Here is a 26620-nt window from a genome sequence, read left to right on the forward strand (position 1 = left end):
AACAGTTTTTATTTTATTATGAAAACCATTAGAAGTCCGGGCAGATCACAATTATTATAAGATCTGAGGAATCGAAATCACGTAGAGGACTGAGAAAAGTCAGTATTTATACGACTTCTCTGAATTACAAGGATACTTTTGAAATTAAGGGATCACAAAAATATTCGAAAGAGGAGATATTCGACTTCACCCTGATGGGTTAGATTTGAGAAACCGAAGTCAAATAAATGCAATGACTCAACTTGAATTCGGATTGTAATATGAAAACCAAATAGTTGAAAATATTCAGATTTAGGTATGAGGTGAAATGATCAAAGATCAAAAACGCTCTGCTCCTTGATCCAAAATTAAAAAAAACGTTTACAAAAACAACGAGGGTCTACACTTCGAAACAAAAAGACCTACTTCTTTCCGGTTGACATTGATGGAACGGATCACCCGTATAGCCCTGCACACAGGTACATATGGGTGAATGATTGGTAACACGACATCTGGCATTGTGACCACAAGTTCCAGGACATGGATCAACACAACGTTGATTCATGCATGCCTTATTCGATGGACATTCGGCACTGATGACACATTCCGGTTTACAATTTGGTGGTTGACCCATATAATTGGGTAGACACGAACAAATGGGACGATCACCGCGAACGCGGCAGGTACTAAACTGACCGCATGGTGATGGTCTACAGGGGTCACGGGGCAGTGGTAAATATTCATCTGATATATCAAAAAATAATATTTATATTTAATTTTCGGATCTTATTTTGGAGATCTATATTGAAGGGAAACCTACTTGATGGCCTTTCAACACATATTCTCATGGGATTACCAGTAAAACCTGGTTCACACGAGCACATGGGTTGATGATTTGCCACACGACACACCGCCCTATAGCCACACAAATTTTCACATGGATCTACACATTTCATATTTAGGCAAGTTTTTGTACGCGGACAATCGGAGTTTTGTACACATTCGGGGCGACAATTGATGTAAGGATCACCGAAATAATTTGGCAAGCAGCTACAAGCTCCTGCACCATTACGTTCACGACATATGGCATTGGAACCGCAGGGTGAGGGATTGCAAGGATCGCTTGGTGTATCGGGTACCACAACTATGAGTGGTGGTGGTGTTTCAAATAAAAAATATACGTAAGGGAAATGAATATTTTACATAGATAAAGAGAGGAAAAATAGAGATAGAGAGTATGGGAAATAAATAAAAGCTACAAAAATAACATATATAAAACTTATATCTAATTGAAATAAATAAATAAATATATAGGTAACAAAATAAAACATGCATAACAAAATTTAAATATCCCACAACCTTTTTTGGAAAACTGGAAAAAGAGTGTACATTTAAAAGTTTACATGTAAAAAGAGAGTACAACATTCCATTGTTTTGAAATGCTGGTAACTGAGAATCGGAAAATACGATAGCCAAATATTTGAAATGGTACTCACTTGCACGCATACTACAGCCGGCATAAGGATCACCTTCGTGACCCTCAAGGCAAGAGCAAACGGGTTTGTGATTCAATGCCGTACACACAGCATTGAAACCGCATGCTCCGGCACAAGGATCTTCACAACGTTGAGCAATACAGGCACGATTCGATGGACAATCCTGATGGATAACACATTCAGGACGGCAGTTGGGTGGTGCACCAAACATGCCGGGCAGACAAGAGCATACAGCTCGATTGTCCATATCACGACACTGGGCATTCGGACCACATGGGCTTGGTAGGCAGGCATTTATTTCAGGTGTGGGTTGTTTGGCTGTAATTAAGGAAATAAAAAAAGCTGTAAGCATTCTGCTTCCTCCCTCATTTATCACATCTGGACTTACGTTTGGGTACACATTGTTCAAATGGATCACCAGTCATTTCGGAGGGACATGAACATATTGGGTTGTGATTTACCACCTGGCATTTGGCATTGAAACCGCAGGTTCCGACACAAGGATCAACACATTTCTGATTGATACAGGCCAAGTGTTGGCTGCACTCAGAGCTGACCACACACTCAGGACGGCAGTTGGGTGGAGCGCCAAAGTAACCCTCCTGGCAAGAGCAAGTGGGACGGCCATCCACGGCACGACAAATGCTATAGGGGCCACACACATTGGGTTCACAGGGGCTAATGGGTTTCATTTCTGCAAAATATAAAATCATAATTAATATCGTTTCCTCGCGTATCCCTAAATTCTTCCAACTTACGTGTATCCTTTTTGCAACCCGTAAACGGATCACCAACATAACCACGGGCACAGCTACAAACCGGCACATGATTAACCACTGAACATTCGGCGTTGGAACCACAAGTACCAACACAAGGATCGCGGCAATGTTGTTTAATGCAAGCCTGTTGTGAAGGGCACTCCGCATTGTAGACACATTCAGGTCGGCAACCAGTTGAGTAAGGATCTCCAATATAGGGTTCAATACATGAACATCTGGCGATACCATTACGTTCAGTGCAAACAGCATTTTCAGCACAAGGATTGGCATAGCAAGGGTCAACATGGTCCTGAGGCTTAATGACCTTGGAACAGCCGACAAAGGCATCTCCTTCATAACCCTCTTCGCAACTACAGTACGCGGAATGGGCAATAACCGTACATTTGGCATTATGACCGCAGGTGTTGACACAAGGATTTTCACATTTCTCTTGGATACAGGCCTTATCTGCAGGACATTCACTGTTCAGGGTACATTCGGGTCTACAATATGGTGGACTTCCGACATAGTTGGCAACACAGGAACACACTGGGCGTCCTTGTTTCACTTGACAAATCGAATTGGGTCCACATGGTGAAGGTACACAAGGATTTTGTGGTCTTGGATGATCGACTTCTTTAGGTGATTCTTGAACTGGTTGACACGACACAAATGGATCTCCTTCATAACCCTGTTCACAAGAGCAAATCGGATTGTGATTTTGCACCTTACATTTGGCTGAAACACCACAGGTACCGGGGCAGGGATCAGCACAACGTTGATTAATACAAGCCTGTTGTAGGGGACATTCCGAGCTGACAATACATTCCGGTTGGCAGACAGGTGGCGAACCCTTGAAGTCTGGCAAGCAGGAACAAGCGGCATAACCTTCTGGTGAAATTAAACATCTGGCATTTGGACCACATGGCGAGGGTTCGCAAGGATTTCTGGGTCTATCTACTGGCAAATATGTGTTGGGTATTTGAGGTGTGCGCGAACATTGTTTGAAAGCATCACCCGTGTAACCTTCAGGGCAAATACAAACTGGGCCGTGATTGACAACCTGGCAAAGGGCATTGATGCCACAAACTCCGGAGCAGACATCCACACATTTCGAATTGACACAAGCTCTATCCACCGGACAATCCGAGTTTAGTACACATTCGGGTCTACAGCCAACGAAAGGATTACCAAAGTAACCCTTGCGACAAACACAGCTGAGGACACCACTTTGCTTCTTACATTCCGCATTGGCACCACACTGCAATTTGGCGCAGCTTGGTGATGGTGTTGGTTTATCACGAATCGGTACATCACAATGATCATAAGGATTGCCATAAAGACCAGGAGGACAAGAGCAGATGGGATTGTGCTCATAGACATGACACAGAGCCTTGTGACCGCACGAACCGGGGCAAGGATCTAAGCATCTCGAACCCAAACAGGCCTTATCGAAGGGACAATCGGAGTTGGAAATACATTCAGGACGACAACGTGGATTATATTGGGCATCTGGGCCAAAGCATGGATCGCAGAGAGCAACGCCATCGGTATAAACTGAGCAGACATCTGAGGGACCACATGGTGATGGTACGCAAGGATCACGTGACACATTGTGCAGCACACCAATGGCAATACATTGACGGAAGGCATCTCCGGTGAAACCATCCAAACAGCGACAGACTGGGGTATGTTGTTGGACTGAACATAAGGCATTGATACCGCAAATAGTTCCAGCACATGGGTCAATACATTTGTGATTGATACAGGCCTGATTGGAACCACAATCGGAGTTGATGTCACACTCGGGACGGCAGCCAGTCTTGGGATCACCCAAATAACTTGGTAGACACGAACAAACGGCGTGATTATTCATGACTTTACATTCACTGTTCAAGCCGCATGGGCTGGGAACGCAAGGGTTTCTATTTTTCTTGGGGACATCCAAAGCGTAGCAGAAAACACCAGGATTGCCGGTAAGGCCAGGGTTGCACGAGCACACAGGATGATGTTGTTCAACACGGCAATTGGCACCATGACCACAGGCTCCAGGGCATGGATCGTGACACTTGAAGCCCATACAAGCCTTATCGAAGGGACAGTCATCATCCACTTGACACTCATAGCCATGACAACCCAGCGAAGAGTTGGGATCTCCAGCCAAACCATCAGGACAGACACAGGCACTTTGACCATTCGGTGATATAACACATTCTGCATTAGGTCCACAGGGGTTTGGTTCACACACGGAACGTGGTGGTTCACGACAACTCTGATAAGGATCACCAATATAACCAGGACGACAATAGCATTCTTCACGATTATCGGTAACATAACAATCGGCATTTTGACCACAAGGTCCAGGTTTACATAACTCAATGGTGACAGATGGTTTTTCACACAAACGGAAGGGATTGCCAATTTTATTATCGGGACAGAAGCAGACGGGATTGCGTGTTGAATCGCAGATGGCACCAATACCACAAGGATTGGGGTCACAAGGGTTAATGGGTTCAATGCAACCACGAATGGTATTCGGACTTTCCACATAGCCCGGTAGACAGGTACATTTTGAGAAGCCATTTGACAATGTGGTACATTGGGTGTTGGGACCACATGGTGAAGGATCGCAAGGATTCGATGGCAACTGACAGGGCACGTGAGGTGGTTGACCTTCATATTCGGGTAGACAGAAACATATGGGTGAATTTGAGACCATACGGCAACCGGAATTGGGTCCGCAAGGGTTCGGTGTACATTCATCGCCCTCAGGAACTAATGAGAGAAAGAGAAACAAGTTTGCATTTTATGTCTGAGATACATGGAAGAGGGTTTCCTAAATACTTACTGCAATTCTTGAAGGGGTTGCCTGTACGACCCTTTGGACAATAACAAATCGGATTACCATTATCCAATTCGCACAAAGCATTTGTACCACAAGGATTTGGATCACATGGATTGCTGGGTGGACTGCAGGCAATTGCTGGATTTCCGGTATAGCCAGGAGGACATTTACAGATACCACGATGATTGACAACATCACACAGGGCATAGGCACCACAGCTACAGGGCGATGAACATTTGCCGTTAATGCAAGCCTCACTGGCCGCACATTCTCCATCCGAACGGCAACCCTGCAGAACCGAACACTCAACATAGGCATTGCCAGCATAGCCAGGCAAGCAACGACATTCAATGCCATGATTAACGGCCAGACATTCGGCATTTTCACCACAGGAATCTTCTTGGCAGGGATTGATGCAACGACGATTCAAACGATCGCATAACTTGTTCGGAGGACAATCCTCATTGTATTGACAGACCGGTGGAGATTTGAAAGCTATTTTTTGTTTGGGGTATTGGTTTGAATGGGAATTGTTGTGGGTGTGATGGGTTGTTGGTCGGTTAAGGGTGTCGTAAGGTGGGTCGTTCATTTATCGGTGTATTTATACAGGGATTTTTTTCAGAGTTTTTTTGTGAAATCATTTTGCGCAGTGTTTACATTGTTGTATTTTGTACACCAGTGCAAATTATTTGCAGAGTTGTATATTTTTACAGTGTTGTTGTTGTTTTATTTTCAATGTGAATGATAAGAAAGATTAAAAAAGTTTTGATAAGATTAGAAAAAAGGGTTTTAGAGGTGCCTGAGAGTTTTTAAATTTTGTTTCTGAAATTTTAGTAACAAAACCTACCTGGTTGACAGCCAACATAACCATTACCCTCATAGCCATCGGTACAGCTACATTCGGCAGCATGATTGGTGTTGACACAGACAGCATTTTGGGCACAAGGATTGTGGGCATCACATGGATGCAGGCAACGTTGATTGATACAGGCCTCGGTTATGCTGCAATCGGCGTCATGGGAACATTCCACTGTTACAGGGGGAGGAAGAAAATAAAATTAATAATCCGAATTGTTTGGGTTTTGATATTTTCTAAATTTCCAAAAAAGGTTATTTTAATTTTATTGTTGATTAATGTAAGTTTTTAATTAATTTTTTTTAGCAATGACATGAGGATTTTGTTGATTAGCTTATTAGTATTATTCGCTTACTTGACTTATCGGCGGTAACACATTTCACCGTTGGATTACCCTCATGTCCAGGTGGACATGAACATATGGGACGATGCATTTTGGCAACACATTTTGCTGTGGCCGCACAAACATTGGCAAATTCACATGGATCCTGACACAGACCCATATAACATGCTTCACTTTCAATACAATCGTTATTCGATTGACATGGTTCCGGATTTTTAGGTCTACCAGGGGATTCTAGTTTTTTTTTTGATGTTGTTGTTGTTAAGGTAAGTAATTGGTTTGTTTGTTGATTTGGATGATGGTTAAGAAAAATAAGTTAGAAAAAAATATGTTATTATTGTTATTATTTTAATTTGTTATTAATTAAAAAAATGTTAGGTTATGTTTAATATTATATGACACTATTTTTTGTTGTTGTTGTGCTATATACACGCAGTGTCTTGAGGGGTAAGGGAAATGGAAGATAAAATAAAAATTAACTGTACACAAAGGTTATATTTACAGCGGTACAGAAACATTAACAAATTGAGGTTATGTATACGATATAGTATGAAGGGGATGTGAGATAATACTCTTGTTAACGACCTAGTTTTCCAAGTCGGGATGAAAATTGTATAAATTTCTAAATCATCCAGTCTACTTGGTGTTACATTATGGAATTTAAAGGGAATTTTATTACACGATTTTATATATAATATAATTCCCATTGATCTGACATGCCTGGGCGCATCAAAAGGTATCTTGTTTTAATCTGAATTTTAAAGAAGAGCAGCATTCTACGAGGCCTACAAGCTCAAAAGCTTCGATATCTAAACAGTTGAATTCTGAAAGGGATTCTTGCGAACGAGCCGAACTTCCCATATTTTGGGAAGAATTTTAAGCAGCTTTCTGCAGTTAAATAAATTATCGTTAAAACTTTACTGCTATTAAAAAAAATCGGACCAATGTTAAATTTTTGAAAGGCAGATCAATAATCTGTAGAATATTCAAATTATTTGTAAGGATACCAAAAGAGATGTAATTTCCATGATATCATCCATTTTTAGGAAGTTCTGTTAAAACGAGTCATTACACTTTAAATACCAAGGCATGAGTACGAGAAATCGGATCTCTAACTACTGTTCATGGGTCGTTTATAATTATTAACAAGACTAACATGAAACTCTGTATTATAGTTATTTAAAAAGCGCTCCATATAGTTCACTTTACTTGAACTATTTCGTTCATCTAGTTCAAAGTTCATTCATCGATTGTTCATTCCTGAACTTACTCAAATCTAGTACATATGAACTTGTTTGTTCGGTAACGATACAATTTGCATTCCCTTTTTATTTAAACATTGGAGGAATACATCGTTCTGTCAATAAACGGAGCTAAATGAACATAGTTCATACGCTCTTTTCGGAGAAATGTTCAATTTAATTTATTTCTTTTATTAACTCAACAACTCTATTCTCGAGCAGAGAATACTTTAAGGGGTAAACTATTTCGGCAATGTTAAGAAAATAAAAATATTTGCGTGTATTCAGGGGGAGTTGGTTCAAATCAACTATTCTGGAAAAGGAATTATCGGTACTGGGGTCCGTTCTTTCGTTCGTCTAGTTCATACAGCTCAAGTCGTTCATTTTTTCTCTCGTTTACGTAGATTCATTGGATTCTATTTAGATTTTCCAGTTCACTGAAAGAATAATGTGAAGTGTGCCAATGAACGATTGGACTAACAAGGAACTATTGAACTAAATCTTTGACCGAGTTCCTTTGCGGAGCAATAATGAAAATGCTTCAGTCACGTCTACCTTTTTTTTTAGAAAAGAGACAGAAATCAGAGACAGAATAATGAGACCTAAAAAACTGAAGTATTCAGTATTTTCGACTTTGTTCTCTAGTCTTCGATTGAAGAATTTGAAACTGTTATTATACCTAACCTAAATTTTAGTGAAATATTACAAAATAGAAATCTTCTATATACACAGCTACATTATTTTAAGACAATATATAAACAAATCTTATGTATTTTTTATAGGGTAGGGAATTTATACCTTTTACACAATTCGTATCTGTGATGCCATCACCACGACACTTATTACGACACTGACCCATAATACACAGCTGATTAGGGGCGCAATTAGTATGAACTGTACAAGTGGTGTTAATAATTGTGATTATGGTGCTGGTAGTGGTAATGCTTGTTACTGTAGTGGTATTTTCTGTTGCTGTTGTTGTGGGAATCGTAGTGGGGATCATAGTCGGTATGAAATCTGGTGGTTGTTCAGATGTTTGATTCGAGGCAGATTTTTCACTGGTTGCAGTAACACCAGTTTCGGGTATAAGCATTGTTGTTGTACCCGGTACCTCCGGCAGGGATGTGGTAACTTTTTCTGTTATCACCGGGAACATGGTGGTAGTCATTCCTTCTAGAATTTTCGGTTTCAACGTAGTGGGTACTGGTTCCTCAACTTCGGTTACAACACTTGGACTTGTTAGGACCATTTTTTGTGTGGTTGTTGTAATGGGTTCCATTACATCTGAGGGACTTTGCAGAGTGGTGGCTGGTACTGTGGGTGGTTCATGAGTGGGTGGTGTAGATTCTGGTGTTATTACCGGGAACATGGTTGTCTTATCCATTGCCACAAGAGGTTTTTCAGTACTTGGTAGTTCTTCGGGTATCCTTGGTTTATCTGTTACCATAATAACCGGGAATGTTGAACTCTCATATTTCGGTGTAGTCGAGGTACCTGTTATTGTTGTGGCATTATACATTTCCTCTTCGAGGGATGTATCAATGCGTGTGGTTTTCATTTTAGGTGTTGTGGGATAATCAAATGGACCCTTAACATCTTCACCCCGTTGTGGTGGTGTACTAGTGGTAATCACCGGTCCAGGTGTGGTACTGGTGGGCACTTCTGCCGCTGTAGTATCGGTAATATTATTCTCACCATCGCGATATGTTTTCGGGGGTCCCGTCTTCGTAGCAGTTGAACTTTCCACATCTGTGGAAGAGGATGGTGTACTGGTTGTTGTCGTCGTGGTAGCCTTTGTGGTTGATGTTGTTTTACCATCCGATCCTTCTGTACTTGACGTGGTTGTAAAATCCTCTATACCTTCATCTTCTTTTTTAGTAGTTTTCGATTTTTGCGTCGTTGAGGTGGTACTTGACGTTTGGGTACTTGTTTCAATGGCTTTGGTTACAGATGGTGTAGTTGTAGTAGTAGTTGTTGTGGTGGTGGTAGTGGTTGTAGTTAATGTGGTAGTGTTATCGGTGGTTATGATTTTCTTATCTTTAGTGGGTGGTTTGGTTATTTTTTTGTATATACACAGGGAGTTTTGATCAGTGGGGGGTTCAGGATAGATTTTGTCATTATAAGTGATTTGTGGGAGAAAACATATATACAAAGTTATATTATGTATTAAAAAAATATATATTTACAAAATATTAATTAATTAATTATGATGTGATTTTTAAAAATGATTTCTTGATTTAGATTATTTTTGTTTTTGCTAATTAAATTTTTTGTTAGAATTGTTAAAATTTTTATTTTGATTTCAGAACCAAATATGTTTTTTGATATTTTTGGTTTGGTTAGGTTGAAAGGGTTTTGTTTGAGAAATGTTGAATGGACTTACCCTTTATACAGGCTCCCGTTGAGGCATCACATAGATAGCCAGGGGCACAGTGTTCACAGCCAGGTGTACGTTGAATTACTGGAATAGGATTGAATTAAGCAAATAGAAATATAAATATAAAAATATCTAAATTTATAAAAAATTTTGAAATATTTTGTTAAATCTACATTTAAAAGATAAAAAGATTAATCTATTTTTATTAAAATCTTTTTTTTTTTTTTAAATTCGCTTTTTAGAATATTGTAAAATATATTTTCAAAAAAATTTACGCATATTAAAATGTTGTAAAATATACCAAAAAGGACTGCCCTTATCAAAATTCAGCCTAAATACATTTTAAAAAATCTACACTCATTAAAAGAATCAAAAAATTATTAAAAAAATATATTTAAAAAATCTACGCCTATAAAAACTCCTTTAAAAAATCTACGGTCAATAAAATCTTTGGAAAATATTTTTGAAGAACATGCGCTCATTGAATATTTAAAATAAAATGAAATATGAAAATAGTTAAATTTTTGTTTATTAAAATCTTTCATTTTTGCTTATTAAAATATTTTTAAAAATCTTCTGTTATTAAAATCTTGTGAAACATTTTGTATAAAAATATATGGTTAAGGAAACAACTTAAAAAAAATATTCTATATATTTTCAATAAGTCCCGAATCTGACTATGGTTATTATGACATATAAATTTTAAAAATCGCAGCTCCTTCACTTACCTTGACGACATTGACAACCATCGCATTCGAAATCTTTGGGACAATCCGATTTGCGCTGACATTCACAGAGTCTGGAGCAAACCGGTTGGTGTTCAATAACCTTACATTCTTGTTGGGGTCCACAGTGATTGGCCAAGGAGCAGGGATCAACACAAATGGAATTGATGCAAGCCTTTTGGGCTGGACAATCGGAATTTGAAGCACATCCAATTTCTGTGCAATGCGAATTAGTAATTCAAAAATAAAAGTAAAATAAATTGCAAAAATTAGCAAAAGGCATAGCAAATAATCGCATACAAAGACAAATATGCTAAAAAAAAGAACATTCATAGCATTTCATATATAAAAAAATGGAAAAAATATGATTTTTTTCAAATCAAAATTCAATTGATTTTTTTCTCTAATATTTTTTGGGTTAAAATTTTCAGCTAATTTTTTAAATTAAATAAATTTTAATTTTTTTAAGTTAGTTTGATTTCATTGTTAAATTTAGTAGTTGTTGTTATTATTATTGTTGATATATATCATTTCAAAAAGGCATACACAACATATACACATGCTGCTACTTACTGCTTACATGCTAAGCAAAAAAAATTGTATTCCATACCGTAACCAATATTCCATAAACCATGATTAGTAAAAAAATCCAAAACCAAATAATTTATTTACATTATTTACAGGAGGAAAATAGGTTGCTGTACAAGTATTGATTTTCTAAAAACTAAACTATTAAACTATAACATGCTATAAAAAAAGCTCATTGTGAGAGAGCTTTTTTTCTACATAATCGTTTCAATTCAACTACGTTTTTACAATTTAACATGCTTGACATTCGTACTATTTGGTACTCGTTTTTTTTCAATTTCGTACTAAACGTGCTACAAAAAGAGAGATATATTTTGAACATATAAGGGAGAGAGAGAGAGAGAGACAGACAGGGGGAGAGAGAAACAACGTGCTTGAAATATCATTGACGTTGATAACAAAATCATTCCAAGAATAACCTTTACACCATTTACAATCAAAAATAACACAAGAGAAATACATTGAGAGAGACATGGGGAGAGAGAGAACATATTTTTTCTCTGACATGCAATGGGGGTACATTCCAGACTTACGGATTTTCTTTGCCTAAACTAACATGAGATTGAGAAGAATTTACCAAAACAGAGAGGGAGAGAGAGAGCGGGGGCCACATGATTTCCAAAAATGATTGTCGAGATATTGTGTATTGGCTGTAAAAGAAAAGTGTTCCGGGGATACAGGAGTAGAAAGAGAGAGACAGAAATTTCATTCCTTGTGATAATCGAAAAAGAATACTACTGTTGTAACAATAATCGATTACTTGATGGGTACTGGTTATTCATGCGATCATTATTCTTCTTGGTGCTTAGAAGCAAATATTTGGGAAAATTCAAAAATATTTGTAATTTTCTTTGAAAAAAAGTTTAAATCATTGGAAAAATATTGCATTAAAAACTACCCATATTAAACCCTTTAGCAAAAATAGATTTAAAATCTACGTTCATTAAAATCATTTGAAAATATTTTTAAAAAATCTGCGCTTTTTGAAATCTCTACAAAAATAGTCCGGCCTAAAATGTTTCTAGAGAAGATATTCTTTGTTAAGCTCGGTCAGATTTACGTTAGCTTTGTTTTTTGTGCGATTTGCAAATTAGTTCATTACTTATTTATGCCGGCAGTTGAATCCGTTTATCCCATTGATCTAAAAGAAGCGATTTCAAAGAGGACTAGTTCAACTGATCATTTTCGTGAAGTGTTCAAATGAACGATGATGAGCTCAGTCAGATTCGTGAATGCTTTATTTTTTTCAATTTTTAACTTAGTTGAAAACTGATTTAGGCTGGTAGGTAAATCCTACCCTGTTTCAATTGGTTAGATATTGTTCCGCCTCTTCTATTCAAAATAACAAATTCATCTGTTCATTGACGTAAAGTGTTCAATTACACTGATGTGATCCTATATTTTCTTTTTGGTGACAACTATATGCGATTTTTACCGTTAGGTTATAAGGAAAGTTCCGCCATTGAGAACGGATATCAAGTACTCTCTAAAAAATTATAATAACCAGTTATCACAAGTAACGAAATTTCCCAACACTAGCATCGAGAGTTGTTTTGTGTTTGTGTGTTCAACATGGGGGATATGGAGAGAAAACCAAGAGAGTAAGTAAGTAAGAGACAAAGAGAGAGAGAGAGACATATATATGGGATGCAGGAAAAAACAAGACAACAAGACATCCTTCTGTTCTTAATTTGAAGATGCTGTGATTGTGGGTGGGTGTGTTTTGCAAGTGTATTTGGTTGGGTGGTTGGATTGGTGTGTGTGTGTGTAATAATCCGTATTATGCTGAGACACAACAGATGACGATGACGACGATCTCATTCCACCAAGTCATACGGTGTGTTTGTTCGTTGAGATCTACTAAAACAGAACACATCATTGACCCGTTTTTTTGTGATTCTTCCATTCATTACTTCATTCATTCCGATGTATGTAGGTGAACCATAAACCCCTTTTTTGATTTTCCCCAGTTTATGGATTTCGCTTTTTTTTTGTTTGTTTCGCTTGCATTCCACAGAATAGGAGTAATAGTAGGAGGAAGAAGATGTAGAGAGAGATACAATAAACAAAACACACACATTTGGACCGTTTCATTTCAGTTTTCAGTTACCTGCTATGATGTGACAATCACTTGCTGTTGGATCGGTGGGTACGTGTGCGCAGAAACACATAGGTGTATGTTTGAGGGTATGACATTTCGTATATATAGGTCGATATTTTTGACATATGTTCGGATAAAAATTACAGGGTTTAGCACAATTACGTCCAATACATGTTTCATCGTCGGCACAGTCATAGTCCGTTATGCAGCAGATGTCAGTACGATTTGTCGTCGTCAAGAATGGTATAATGGTCGTTGAGGTCTTTTGTGTTGGCTGGGCAGTTGAATGTGGTGTGGCTAAATCGAATTTGGGCGTAGTCATGGTACTTATGTATGAAGGTTCTAGCGTAGTGGCAGTGATATCTTTAGCAACTGTGGCAGTGAGAGTTGTTAAATCAAATTTCGTCTCAGTGGTTACGGCAGTGGATGTTTCGGTTGTATTGACGGTATACAGCGGAACACTGGTTGTTGTAGTTTCAACATCCGAAATTGGTGTAGAACCAGTTGTAAGCGTTATTGGAGTAACAGTATATATTTTAGTTACCGGTTCAGTAGATGAGGTAACGAATTCGCCAGAGGTGGCATTGATTCCGACAATTGTGGTTATGGTCTCGGGAGTAACGGTTACAACCTTTGTTGTGATTTCCTCGGGCATCAATGTAACATTTTCTTTTGTTAATTCCTCAATACTAGGTGTCGTGGAAATTTCGGAAGGTATTTCAGTTATCAGTGGTCTATCGATGCTTGGAGTTGTGGTTATTTCTCCTTCGGAAGTTGTGGAAATATCTATTGCCATTTCAGTTGTCAGAGGTCTTTCAGCGCTTGGTGTTGTTGTAATTTCTCTATCAGATGAAGTGGAAATTTCGGATAGGATTGTGATAATTTCTCCATCTTTTCCAGGTGATGTAAGCATTTCTGAAGGAATTGTGGTGATTTCTTTATCGAAGTCAGTTGAAGTCTTCGTTGCAGATGTTGTGACTCCACTTTCAGTTGTAACGAAAATGTCTGGTTGTGCTGTGGTAATTTCACCTTCTAGGGTTGTGGAGATCTTCGTTGGAATTGTGACAAGTTCTCTTTCGGATGTAGTAGTGATCTCTGGCGTTATTGTGGTAATTTCTCTTTCATATGGTGTGGAAGTCTCAGCTGTTTCAGTTACTTTATCGGCACTTGAAATTGTTGTTTGTCTTTCTGAGGAAGTGAGTCCCTCTTTTGGGGTTATAGTAATTTCTTTATCCAAGGAAGTAGAAGTCACTGATGGAACGGTGGTTTTCTCGCTTTCAGAGGATGTGGAAATTGCAGTTACTTTATCGATACCTGGAGTTGTGGTCGTTTCTCCCTCGGAAGTCGCAGTAGTTCCTGCTGGAGCTGTGGTCATTTCTGGTCTTTCTGGGAAGGTGGAAATCTCCGTCGAAATTGTTGTGAATTCTTTTTCAGAGAACGTGGAAGAAATAGTAGTATTTTCTAGTCCAAAAGGTGTGGATGTTTCGGCAGATTGTGTGGTCATTTCTTTTTCAGAAGACTTTGGAGTCTCCGATGAAATTGTGGTAATTTCTGTTTCATATGTCTCCGTAACCACTGGAGTTGTGACAGAAGGGGTGGAGATCTCGGTTGTTGCATCGGCTCTCAGAGGTGTGGTTGTATCTCTTTCGGATGGCGTTGTAATTTCAAGTGGGACTGTTGTAAATTCCTTTTCAAATGACGTTGCAGTTGTTGTCATTTCTCTATCTTTGGATTCCTCAGCAGAAGTTAGAGTCGTCCTTTCCACAGCAATATCTGTGGTAGGTACTCCTCTTTCTGTGGTTGTTTCTTCGGTTGTAACAGTTGACCGAATTGTGCTGGGAATTTCGGTAATTTCTCCGACAGTAGGTTCGGAAGTTTCGATAATTTCTGGGGCAGTTACAGGAATTTCAGTTACAGAAGAACTTGGTGTTGTAACGGAAATTTGACTTTCGATTGTCGTTTCTCCAATTACCTTTGTGGATTGAGTAGTATCGGTTATTTCCGATTCTGTCACAGCTTTTTCCACTTGTTCGGTTGTTTCCGTTACAACTTCCTCCGACGCTTCTGTTGTTATGGGACCCTCAGAAGTTTCTATGGAGATTTTAGTTGTAGGAATTTCTGGAGTTTCTGTGGTGGGTTCAGTAGAAATCTCTTCCGTTGGTTCCATCATACCAGGTAGTTCGGTAGTTACATCAAAGGCGCCCAATGTTGTTTCCATTTTTGGGAATTTTGTGGTGGCTAATGTTGTTTTGAGCTCGGGAATTTCTGTAGCACCGAAAGTTGTTTCCATTTCAGGAATTTCTGTTCCACCCACTGTTGTTTCAAGTTCTGTGGCGCTCAACGTTGTTTCTATTTCTGGACGTTTTGTGGTTCTAATATCTGGGATTTCAGTGGCGCCCAAAGTAGTACCGATTTCTGGACGTATTGTAGTTCCCAATGTTGTCTCCTCTTCTGGGGTTTCAGGTTTTACAGTTGTTCCCACTTTTGGTACTTCCGTCGTGCCCAGCGTTGTTATCGTTGGGGCTTCAGTGTCTGGTAATTTCGATGTAGCTAATGTAGTACCAATTTCTGTAACTTCTGTGGACCTCAAAATTGTTTCAGTAGTTGAAATTTCTGTTTCCTTCAGTGTTGTTTCCATTTTTGGTACTTCTGTGGCGCCCAACGTTGTTTCCATTACTGAACGTTCTGTGGTTTCAATTTCTGTAGCTCTTAATGTAGTTTCCATTGTTGTTTCAATTTCTGGCATTTCTGTGGTGCCCAATGTTGTCTCTATATCTGAACGTTTTGTGGTTCCCAATGATGTTCTAACATCTGTGATTTCAGTGGTAGTACCCATTTCTGGACGAGTTGTAGTTCCCAATGTTTCTTCTGGTAATTCTGAGGTACTCAATGTTATGTCAACCACTGGTATTTCTGTGGCGCCCAACGTTGTTACTATTTCCGGGCGTTTTGTGGTACCCAACGGAGTTTCAGTTTCCGAAATTTCTGTGGCTCCCAGAGTAGTTTCCAATTCTGGAGTTTTCGTCGTGCCATAAGTGGTTTCTTTTTCAGACAATTCTGTTGTGTCAGTCATTGGCATTTTTGTGGCGCCCAACGTCGTTACAATTTGTGGTTGTTTTGTTGTGGGCAACGAGGTTTCTTTCTCTGGTACCTGTGTGGTAGCTGATGTTGTTTGAACATCTGGAATTTCTGTGGCGCCCAATGTTGTTACAATTTCTGGTATCTCTGTGGCGATCAACGTTGTTTCTTTTGTTTTCATCGTTGTTGCCATTGTATCCGTTACTGAAGCATCAGTGACACGAACAGAACTTGGGGTTGTTGTCATTTCCGATATAATTTCAGTTCTTTCATCCTTGGGCGTCATTGTCATAACAGTTTCCTTTTCCACCAGCGTAGGTGTGGTAATTATTTGAATTTCTTCCGTAGTCAATTTGGTTGTAGATTCTATGCCGATTTCCGGTTTAGATGTTACTTCCACTCCTGGCTTTTCTGTTCTACTTTCCAAGGATATTTGTGTCATTGGCGTTATAGTGTCTGATTCGGTAGCAAATGGTTCGGCGGAGATTGTGGTTGTTTCGGTGACACCCTTTGTGGTGACATCGGCAGACTCTACGCCTGTGGTTGTTTGTGGAACTTCCGAAATAGATTTCAACGTTGGTTCCGTAGCCTCAATGGTAACTTTTGTTGGTTCGGTTGTATCTTCTGCTACTCCAGATATTGTAGACTCTTTAATAATTTCAGTGAGTGGAGTTGTTGTAATATACGGAATACCGGTAGTTCTACCAAAGACAGTGGTTGTCAGAGGTTCGATTGTAGTGATTTTTTCTGTTATGACTGCCTGTTCGGTTGTGTCAGTTGGGAGAATTGAATCAGTGGTTACAGATTGAGTTTTAATTGTGGTGGTCAAAACTGAAGGAATGTCCGTACGTTCTTGAGGTAAGGTACTTGCTTCTGTCGGAACCTGAACAGTTTGTGTGGTATCGTACGTTTTGGTAGTTTTTCCAATTTCTACTTCAGGTACTGTAACTCCTGTAATCGTGGTTAGGTCTTGCGGAGTTTGTGTGATTGATGTAACAGTTGCCAATTTTTCGGTAGTCACACTTTCTGAGGGTGTTGTACCATCTGTTAAATATGTTGGAGTCGTAGCAGTGGTCATACTCACTTCGGAAGAAGTTTCTAAACCTACAACGTCCGAGGTCTTATCTGTCATTTCAGTCATGATCACTGTGGGAGTTTCAGTCACGTCCAATTGCTGTACTGTGGTCGAAGCAACGGTCTCCTGGCTTGTTGTGTCAAATCTTGGTAGTGAAGTAGTTGTCTCTTTTACCCGACCTTGTTCTTCTGGGGTAGTAGTTTGAAGTGGTTTAATGGTAGTTAGGTCCGAAGTAGGTGTTTCCGAAGTGGCCTCGGGTGGAATAGTTTTTGGTTGTACAGTCATAATATATGATGGAGTGGTTTCTGTCACACCCAGAGAAGGTGTGGTTTCCTCCATGGGCTGAATTGTCGTTTTAGGTTGTTCAGTTAGGGGGATTTCTGTAGGCATGGTTTCAGTTTTAGAGGTCATGGGGGAAATTTCTTGGGGTACTACAGTAGTTTGCTTTTCGGGTGGCGAAGTTGTAATCACTTCGGTTTCTGAGACTGTTGGAGAGGATGTGGTTGGAATTTCGAAAGGCATGGTTTCAGTTTTAGATGTCATGGGGGAAATTTCTTGGGGTACTACAGTAGTTTGCTTTTCGGGTAGCGAAGTTGTAATCACTTCGGTTTCTGATACTGTTGGGGATGAAGTGGTTGGAATTTCAGTTTCTAAGCTTGTGGTCGTGTCTGGTTTAGGGACTAACTCCGTAGTTGTACGAATTTCAGTGGGTTTAGTGGTCATTTCTTTTTCAGAAGATTCAGTTGATATAGTGGAAGGTTCACCAATCGTTGTTAACATTTTCGAAGACGTAGTTTCATAGATTGGAATTTCAGTGGTTTTGGAGGGGGTTTCAGTTTCGGAAGGCATAGTTGAGGTTGGAATTTGTGGTGTTTCTGTTTCTGAAGTGATTTCTGGATATTTTGTCACATCTACCTTAGAAGTTGTTAACATCTCTGAAGTTGTGGTTTCAACAACTGGAACTGCAGTTGTTATGACGGGTATCTCAGTATCTAAAGATATCGTGGAGGTGAATATTTCTGGGGATTTTGTTACAGCTTCTTTGGATGTTGTTAACATTTCAGTGGCTTTAGTGGGAATTTCTGTTTCGGAAGGCAATGTGGATGTAGTTATTTCTGGTGATTTTGTCGCAGTTTCTTTAGAAGTTGTAGGCATTTCAGACACTTTGGTTCCAGCTACAGGAACCTCAGTTGTAGCTTTGGAAGGAATTTCAGTTTCTGCTGTTTCCGTTACACTTTCTCTTGAAGTTGTTAGCATTTCGGAAGGTATGGTTTCTGTTGGCATTCGAGAGGTCGTAATTTCTGGTTTTTCAGTTATAGGTTCAATTGTGGTGATTGTATATTCGGTTACACCTTGCGAAGTTGTAGGTATTTCAGTAGAATGGGTTTCGGTTGCCAGGGTTGATGTTTGTGAAACTTCCGAGGATTTCGTTGTGGAACTCATTTCAGTTACTTTTTGTTGTGTTGTGATTTCTTTTGTAGAAATTTCGGTTGACACGAAGGGTGCTTCTGTCTCAGAAGGTATTGTTGCAATTGTGGGAATTTCTGACGTAATGGCTTTTTCGGTTGTTTCATATACCTCCTTGGATGTTGTGAGATCTTCGGAGGTTGAGATTTTAGTTATGGGAATTTCAGTTGGAACATCGGTTTTGTATGTTGTAGGCTTTGTAGTAGATGCAGAAGAAGTTTCGTCTACAACTGATGTAGTAGCTTCTGTTAAAGACTTTTCGGTAATCTCAGAGGGAGTTTCAGTTTCTGGAGATATTGTAGAATCTGTTGGAGTTTTCGTAGCAGATTCGCTTGAAATTTCATAGATTCCTGCGATAGTAGTTTCTGTTATTTGGGATGTTGTTTCTTGGGTGGTTGAAATTTGTACTGATTTTTCAGTTGTAGCTTCTTCTCCCGGGTGAGTTTGCTCGGTTATTTTAATTGTAGTTTCATAATCCAAGCCCTTGGCTAAGGTGGTGGCTTCTGGTATAACTGTGGATGCCTCAATAGTTTTATATTCCGTTGTACCAAATGTTGTGGCTTCCTTAGGTTCTGGAGTAACTGCCTCTCCCTGAATCACTTCAGTGGTTTCTGTCGTAGTTTTATATTCCATACCCTTGGCTATGGTTGTGGTTTCCTTAGCTTCCGGAGTAACTGTAGGCACTGCAGTTGTATCAGTTCGCTCAGGTATTTTTGTCGTTCGTGTTGTAGTTTCAATTTCTGAAACCGTTGGTGCCACAGTTGCCTCAGTTTTTGTAGTCTCCGGTTCCCCATCAATACTTATACCGGTGGGTAGGGTTTCAAATATAATTGCTGGTTCTGTTGTGATTTTCGGTTCATATTCTGTAGTCTCTTCCGATTTGGGAGTTGTTCCACTTTCCCTGGTAGTTTCCTGGATTTCAGGAACGTCAGTTGAGGGTGTAGTTATCTTTTCTGTTATACCAACTTCTGTGGTGCGGGAAGTAACAGTTGTGGTAACCTGGGAAGTTGTTTCCACGGGCAATGTAGTGGTTTCTCCAGCAACTGTTTTCAGAGTTGTTGATTCTTCGGTGACTCCAGCAATTTGTGTTGTTAGGGGTTCCAAGGGGATTTTCGTGGTTTCCTTTTCACCATATCCCGGTGTGGTGGTTCCTTCTGTTTCCTTCGGTTTCACATATTCATAACCAGTCGTTTCCTTGACTTCTTCCCCTGGAATTGTGGTCTGCTTGGCTGGTGTTTCGGTTGTTAATCCCAACAAATCTTCAGGTAATTTGGTTTCCTCTTCAACTTCTTGAACTGGTCTGAAGGTTGGTAATTCTAAGGGTGTCGGTGGTGTGGCATATTCATAGCCTCTATCAGGCTTAATGGGAGTTAGTTGTTCACCGTCGGTTGTTAGCTGTGTAGGAGTTGTTGTTTCGAAATCTTTACCCATTAATGTGGGAATGGTAATGTAGGGAATTCCCGTAGTTTTGCCATAAGTAGTTGTCGTTTCAGGGCCTGAAGTTGTTACGGTTTTACCAAGACCTTCGGTTACCATTTCCATGGGTACCATTGTCGTGGCAGCACTTATAGAAGATGTTTCGTATTCAAAGGCTTTTTCGGTTGTAACATCCTGAGGAGTTGTTGTCTCTTTGCTAGGTTCGGTGACCTTTGATGTCACACTGGGAGTTGTTTTTCCTTCCAACTCTATTTCCGTAACTGGAATTGTCTTTGTGGTACTTAGTACTTCTACCCCTTGGGATGTTGTGGGAATTGTAGTTTCCTCAAGTTTAGGTTGTATCGTACCGATGGAAGGTAGACCAGTTGTTATATATGGAATACCTGAGGTTTTACCAAATATTGTAGTGGAAGTTTCATAAATCTCAGAGTCGGTAGTGAATTTTGGTCCAACTGGTGTGGTTGTTTTAGCAAATGTTGGTTCTGTGCTTTGAGGATCCGCTTGTGTAGTTTCTGTGATATATGTTGTGGTTTCTTTTGGTTTAACGATTCGAGAAGTAGTTGTGTCTAATGGTCCCATGGTTGTGGGATATTCGGTAGTGTATTTTATTTTGGTGGTAGGTAGAGTTGTTACTTCTACAGGTAGTGTTGTCTTGCTTTCCGAAACCATGGAAGATGTTTCAACACCATCATATTTCTCAGTAGTGATGGGAATCTTTTCTGTCGTCACAGATTCAATAGTTGTGCCAATGTCTTTGACTCCAGTAGTTTCCAAATATTGTTCGGTAGTTGTATCCTCCTTCGATCCGACTGTTGTTGTTTCTTTTCTTTCACTTTCTGGTGTGATGGTTTCCGTTCTCTCCGTGGTAGTTCCTCCCTCAGTAGTCTTCTGGGTGACTTCTTCAACAACGGCGACTGTAGTTGATACCTCCTCCGTTGTAGTATCTCTTGGCCCAGCTGTGGTCACCTTTGGTTTAATTTCTTCCACTGTAGCAACAATTGTTGATTCTTCAATTGATTTGGGAGTACTTGGAGCTGTGGTTCCAATACCTTCTGTTGTCCCTTTGGGTATTATTTCTTCTACCCTGGCGGTGACCTCAGTTTCGGTTATTCCCGCAGAGGTTGTAGTTTCGTCAATTGTTGTGGGTTTCAGGGTGATTTCTTCAACAATAGCTCTAGTGGTGGAAGCTTCCTCACCTCGTTCAGTAATTGTTGTTACAATTCCGGGACTAGTGGAGGTTTCGGTATATTCTGGTCTTTGAGTAGTTCCTGGTTTTATTGGCACTGTTGTTGTTGTTGTTTCCACTCCTTGTTTTGTGGTTGTGGTTTCATCATAATCAAACATTTCCTCATCAGGTTCTGTAGAGGTTTCATCTTCCTCTTCTTCTTCATACTCCTCACTTTCGCCTTCCGTTGTAGTTTTAATTCCGGGATGTGGAGTTGGTTTGGGAGTTACAGTCGAAAACTCGGTTGTAGTCTCTGTGGTTTTTGTAGTTGCTTTAGCAGGTTTCATGGTGGTAGCCGGTTCTTCTTCGTATAACTTGGTAGTGGTTTCGGTTTTAGGGAATTGTGTCGTATCTACCTTCGTCGATGAAACAGTAGTGGTCATCTTTTCCTCAATTTGTGTTGTTTCAATTGTTTTCTCGGTAGTTTCATATTCGAATTTCGTTGTTTCCATTACCCTCGGAGTTGTTGTTATTTGAATTGCTGGGACCACTGTGGTGATTTCTGCGACAGGTTTCATGGTGAATTTTCCAGTTGTTGTTTCAATTTCTTTACTTGGAATTTCAGTCGATGTTTCCATTTCCATCTCCTTAGTTGTTGTTTCCTCCAAGCCCTTTGTAGTTGTTGTACCCTCAGTTGTTCCTAATGTAGGTTGTTGAGTAGTTTCTAAACCCATTGTAGTTTTCTTTACCAAACTCTCCGTAGTAGTTTCCTGACTTTCCTCCTCAGACAGAGTAGTTTTGCCCGCAGATGTTGCCGTGGTTTCAATAACCTTCTCAGTTGTCAAGTCTGCTGCAATCTTCATTGTTGTTTCGGAAGCTTTAGGAGTTGTGGATTCGTCGGAAATTACCGGTGTTGCTTCGGGCACTTTCATTGTGGTAATATCTTCAGACATTTTCGGTGTTGTGGTTTCAGATACTTTCATGGTTGTAATATCTCCAAATATTTGTTCCGTTGTTTGGGGAATTTCTGAAACAGTAACTGTACCCGTTTCTGTAGTGATACCCGAAGTAACTTCCAAATATGGTTTTGTAGTTGTTTCTGCCTCTAAAGCTTTCAATGTTGTTCCTCTTTCCAAAGTCGAGAGTGTGGTACTGTCTGTGCCTGTTGGTCCCATTGTAGTGACACCAGGAATGCGAGAAATCGCTTCCGTGGTCTCTTCAACAATTTCTTGAGTTGTCTGATCCCGACTTGTGACCAAATCTTCAACTGTTGTTCTACCGGTTGTGGTCTGAAGTTCTGTTACTGAAACAGTAGTCTCTTCAGTAAATATAGTAGTTTGCCCAGTCGTTAAACCTGCAACGGTGGTTGCTTCTGGAGTGATTTGCTCCCCAACACCTAAGGTTGTCATTATTTCTTCAGTAATACCAGGAACTAAGGCTTCCTTCGGAATTTCTGTGGTAGTTTCTATACCTTTCTGGGTTGTTGTTTCTCTGCTCCCTGCTGTAGGAATCGTAGTGCCTTGTGTAATTTCAGGTGCTGTGGTTTCCAACCCACTATACCTCTGAGTTGTTTCAGTTTCAAGAACTGCTGCAGTTGTTTCCTTGTCGAAAACTTTAGAAGTTGTTGATTCGAATGTTGTCTCTGCTTCCATGGGTTTCGTGGTGCTTCCAATTGTTTCCGGGGGTCTTTCAGTTGTGATTTCTTTGGGAACTCCCGTTGTTATTATTTTCATTGTTGTCAGATCTTCTGCAGGAGGTGTTTGAGTTTCCAATATCTTTTCAGTGGTTTCTTCCGTGGGAAGAGGTATTGTTGTTGCTTTGCTTGGTATGAGTGTTGTGGTTCTGAAAGTCGTTTCTTCCATTTCCCCACCACTTGGTGTTACGGTTTCTTTTGCAGTACCTGCGGTTGTTTCGAATTTCGAAGTTACTGTGGTCATCTCAATATCTGAAGTTATTTTTGTTGTTTCTCCGAGAACTATTCCCGATTCTGTGGTTTTTTCGAATGCTTTCGTAGCCACTGTGGTTTCTTCAATTTCGGAAACAATTCCTGGGGTTTCACCTTCGGTAACTTCCGTGGTTAATTTTTCTGTTATAAAATCTCTTGGAGCCACGGTTGTTCCTTCGATGCCTGATATTACTTTTGTGGTTTCCGGAAGTGTTGTTTCTTCGATTGCCACTTTCGATTCTGTTGTTGTCTTCTCCACATCGATGTATTTCGGAGTTATTGTAGTATCTTCAAGTTCTGAAATAAGTTTCGTTGTTTCTTCCATAATTATTGTAGATTGTGTAGTTGCCTTTGATACTTCTATACCCTCTGGTGCCATTGTGGTTTCTTCAGAAATGATTTTAGTAGTTGCTGGGATTGTTGTGTCTCCCAAGACTTCAGCCGATTCTGTGGTTAATCCAAATTCTTTGGAAGTCATTGTCATTTGGCCAGTACCAGGAACTGTGGTTTCTTCAACACCAAGAGTTGTAGCTTCAGGAGATGTCTTAGATTCGGTAGTCACTACACCTTCAAGCTCTGTAGGAGTCAATGTAGTAATATCAATGCCAGGCACGAATTTTGATGTTGTTGCATCGGTAACTACTCCATATTTTGTTGTGGGTTTTTCAACATCAAAATCAATTGTTGATTCCTCAATATCAGATATCGATTTAGGCGTTGTTTCATCGGTAGCCACTTGAGATTCCGTTGTGGGTTTTCCTACGTCAAGATCTTTGGAAGCGATTGTGGTTTCTTCAACACCAGTTACCCTCTCGGTAGTTACTTGATATTTGATCGTTGTCTGTTCCTCTTCGAACACTTTCGGAGTCTCTGTAGCAATCTCAATACCGGAAACTGTTGACTTTTCAGAGAGATCAAATTCCGTGGTTGCCTTTTCAACTTCGAATTCCTTCGGAGTCATTGTGGTTTCTCCAATAGTGGAGATCTTTGTTGTTCCCTCGGAACTTATATCCGATTCTGCGGTTGTCATTTCAACTTCAAATTCTTTAGGAGTCATTGTTGTTTCCTCAGCTTCGGAGAATGCTTTTGTTGTTGCAACACCGGTTTCGGTGGTAGTTTTTTCCACTTTAGGAGTTGTGGAGGTTTCTTTCACATCCAACTCTTTTGTAGTTTCGTCAATGCCAGAAATTGTTGTTGCTTCTGTAGCTATTCTGAACTCGGTGGTTGTTTTTCCCACATCATAATCTTTGGGTGTTGTCGTCGTTTCTTCAACATCCGAAACTATTTTTGTTGTGGTCGCAATTGTTGTTCCTTCTGTACCGATTTTTGTTTCTGTGGTTGTCTTTTCCACGCCCACCTCTGATGGAGCTACTGTAGCTTCTTCAATATCCGAAATTATTTTTGTTGTTGTGCCTTCCGACTGTGTCGGGGACATTGTGGTCTTATCTATACCAGTAATAATTTGTGTTGTGACTTCTTGAGATCCTGTAGTGGTCTTTGACACTTCCAGATCTTTAGGAGCCAATGTAGTTCCTTCAGGAATTAGTGCTGATGTTGTTGTTACTTCTGAGTCAGTCCCTAATGTAGTTCTCTCCCCTTCAACCTCCTTCGCCGTTACTGTGGTTTCCTCTAGACCTGTCATCTGTTTTATTGTACTCACCTCTTGACCTATAACCATTTCTGTTGTTGTTGTTGTCGTTTCTTCTTTACCAATTGTTGTTGGTTTTGTTGTACTATCATATGACCTTGTGGTCTCATCCAACTCTGCCTCAATTTCTGTAAACCTTGTACGCATTTCTGTTTGATTAGCCACATCAGCCAATGTGTATTTTAAAGTAGTGGCCTCTGTCGTGGCCAATTTGTCCAAGTCCGTAGGTCTTAAAGTCGTCACCACCATCATGTCTTGTCCGTCTGACGGCGGTATGTCAATACATCTATGCGTTGCATTACCCTGATAACCTGCCGAACATATACATGTCTTAACCCTATGTGTTCTGACTATGCACACCACGGCCATTGCACATTCGTAGATACAGGGATCCACACATAGGCCCTGTGGACCGCAACGTAATATATCTGGACACTCAGCATCCTTTGAACATGTTATGGTTGTTGTGGTGGTAGTAGTTGTTGTTGTACTTGTGGTGACTTCTTGTGGGGGTGGTGTAGAAGCTGTGGTTTGTTTGGTTGGTATTGAAATTTTTGTTTTGTTTTTTGGACCCCCAAGATTTTTTTGTAAGATTTTTGGTAAAGGTGTAGTTGAGCAAAAAATATTTTTTTGGTTTTTTGTTGTAGAAAGTGTAAGATAATTTTTTACATAAGATTTTTTTGGGTGTAAAGAAAAAAAATTGTCGTTATTAAAAATTAAAAAAATATTTACAAGAAAAAAATTGTTTATATAAAAAAATAAATAAATAAAAAAGTGGAGTAGAAGAGTGTTGAGTGGTCTGTAGAGAAAAGTGGGAGAAGGAAGAAAATAATTCAATTCCCTGATTTTTACAAAAACTCCTTAAATTTGTTACTCAATTTCCAGATGAGCTTTGGTTCAAGGGCATAGGAGAAAAAATAACTAAATAATTCCTAAAATTCTAAAATAAAATTATTTTTACAAAAAAAAAATTTACATTTTTTACAAAAATAAAAAATTAATAAATTATTTTACAATATAAACAAATTAGTAACCATAAATTTTATAAAACACTAAATCAATTTTGTTTTTGTTTGTTTTTTTTTCAAGTTATTTCTAAATATTTACACTTACAAAGTTAGCTACGTTTTGTTTACGTTTTACAAGATTACTTTACGTTTACGGATTAGTAATCAGTGAGTTGTTGTTTGGGGGTTTAATTTAATTTACAAAAACAAAAAAATAAATGGTTAAAACTGTTTCTGTAACTAAGTTTTTGTTTTAGTACCAATTGATTAAAGAGAGAGACAGAGCAAGGTGGACGGAAGGCTTTTGGGTGAGAGTAAAAAATTAAAAAAAGAGAACATTTTTTTGGAAAGGAACAGGGAATTTTGGAAATTTTGTATTCCAATTTTGTTGAAAGGAAAATTAGGGCCTTGGTGTTAATTTTTATTTTGGTGTGGGCTTTTGGCAGTGTAAAAATTATCAGACTTTAGTGGCAACTTCTTTGGTTGGTT

General features: G+C 39.3%; 1 protein-coding gene across 1 annotated transcript in view; it reads right to left on the reverse strand.

Annotated features, from left to right (window-relative positions):
- The window catches only part of LOC133326219 (uncharacterized), a 181185-nt gene that overhangs the window by 47475 nt on the left and 107090 nt on the right, over positions 1-26620 (reverse strand). Inside the window, 9 exon segments of the mRNA XM_061534900.1 lie at positions 406-723; positions 800-1123; positions 1476-1793; positions 1864-2169; positions 2234-5008; positions 5082-5573; positions 5926-6108; positions 9902-9979; positions 10624-10836. Coding sequence (XP_061390884.1) covers positions 406-723; positions 800-1123; positions 1476-1793; positions 1864-2169; positions 2234-5008; positions 5082-5573; positions 5926-6108; positions 9902-9979; positions 10624-10836 — 5007 coding nt within the window.

Source organism: Musca vetustissima, unplaced genomic scaffold (genome assembly GCF_032173495.1).
Source record: "Musca vetustissima isolate MV318-11 ecotype Yass unplaced genomic scaffold, APGP_CSIRO_Mvet_v1 utg5479, whole genome shotgun sequence".
NCBI classification, from domain to species: domain Eukaryota; kingdom Metazoa; phylum Arthropoda; class Insecta; order Diptera; family Muscidae; genus Musca; species Musca vetustissima.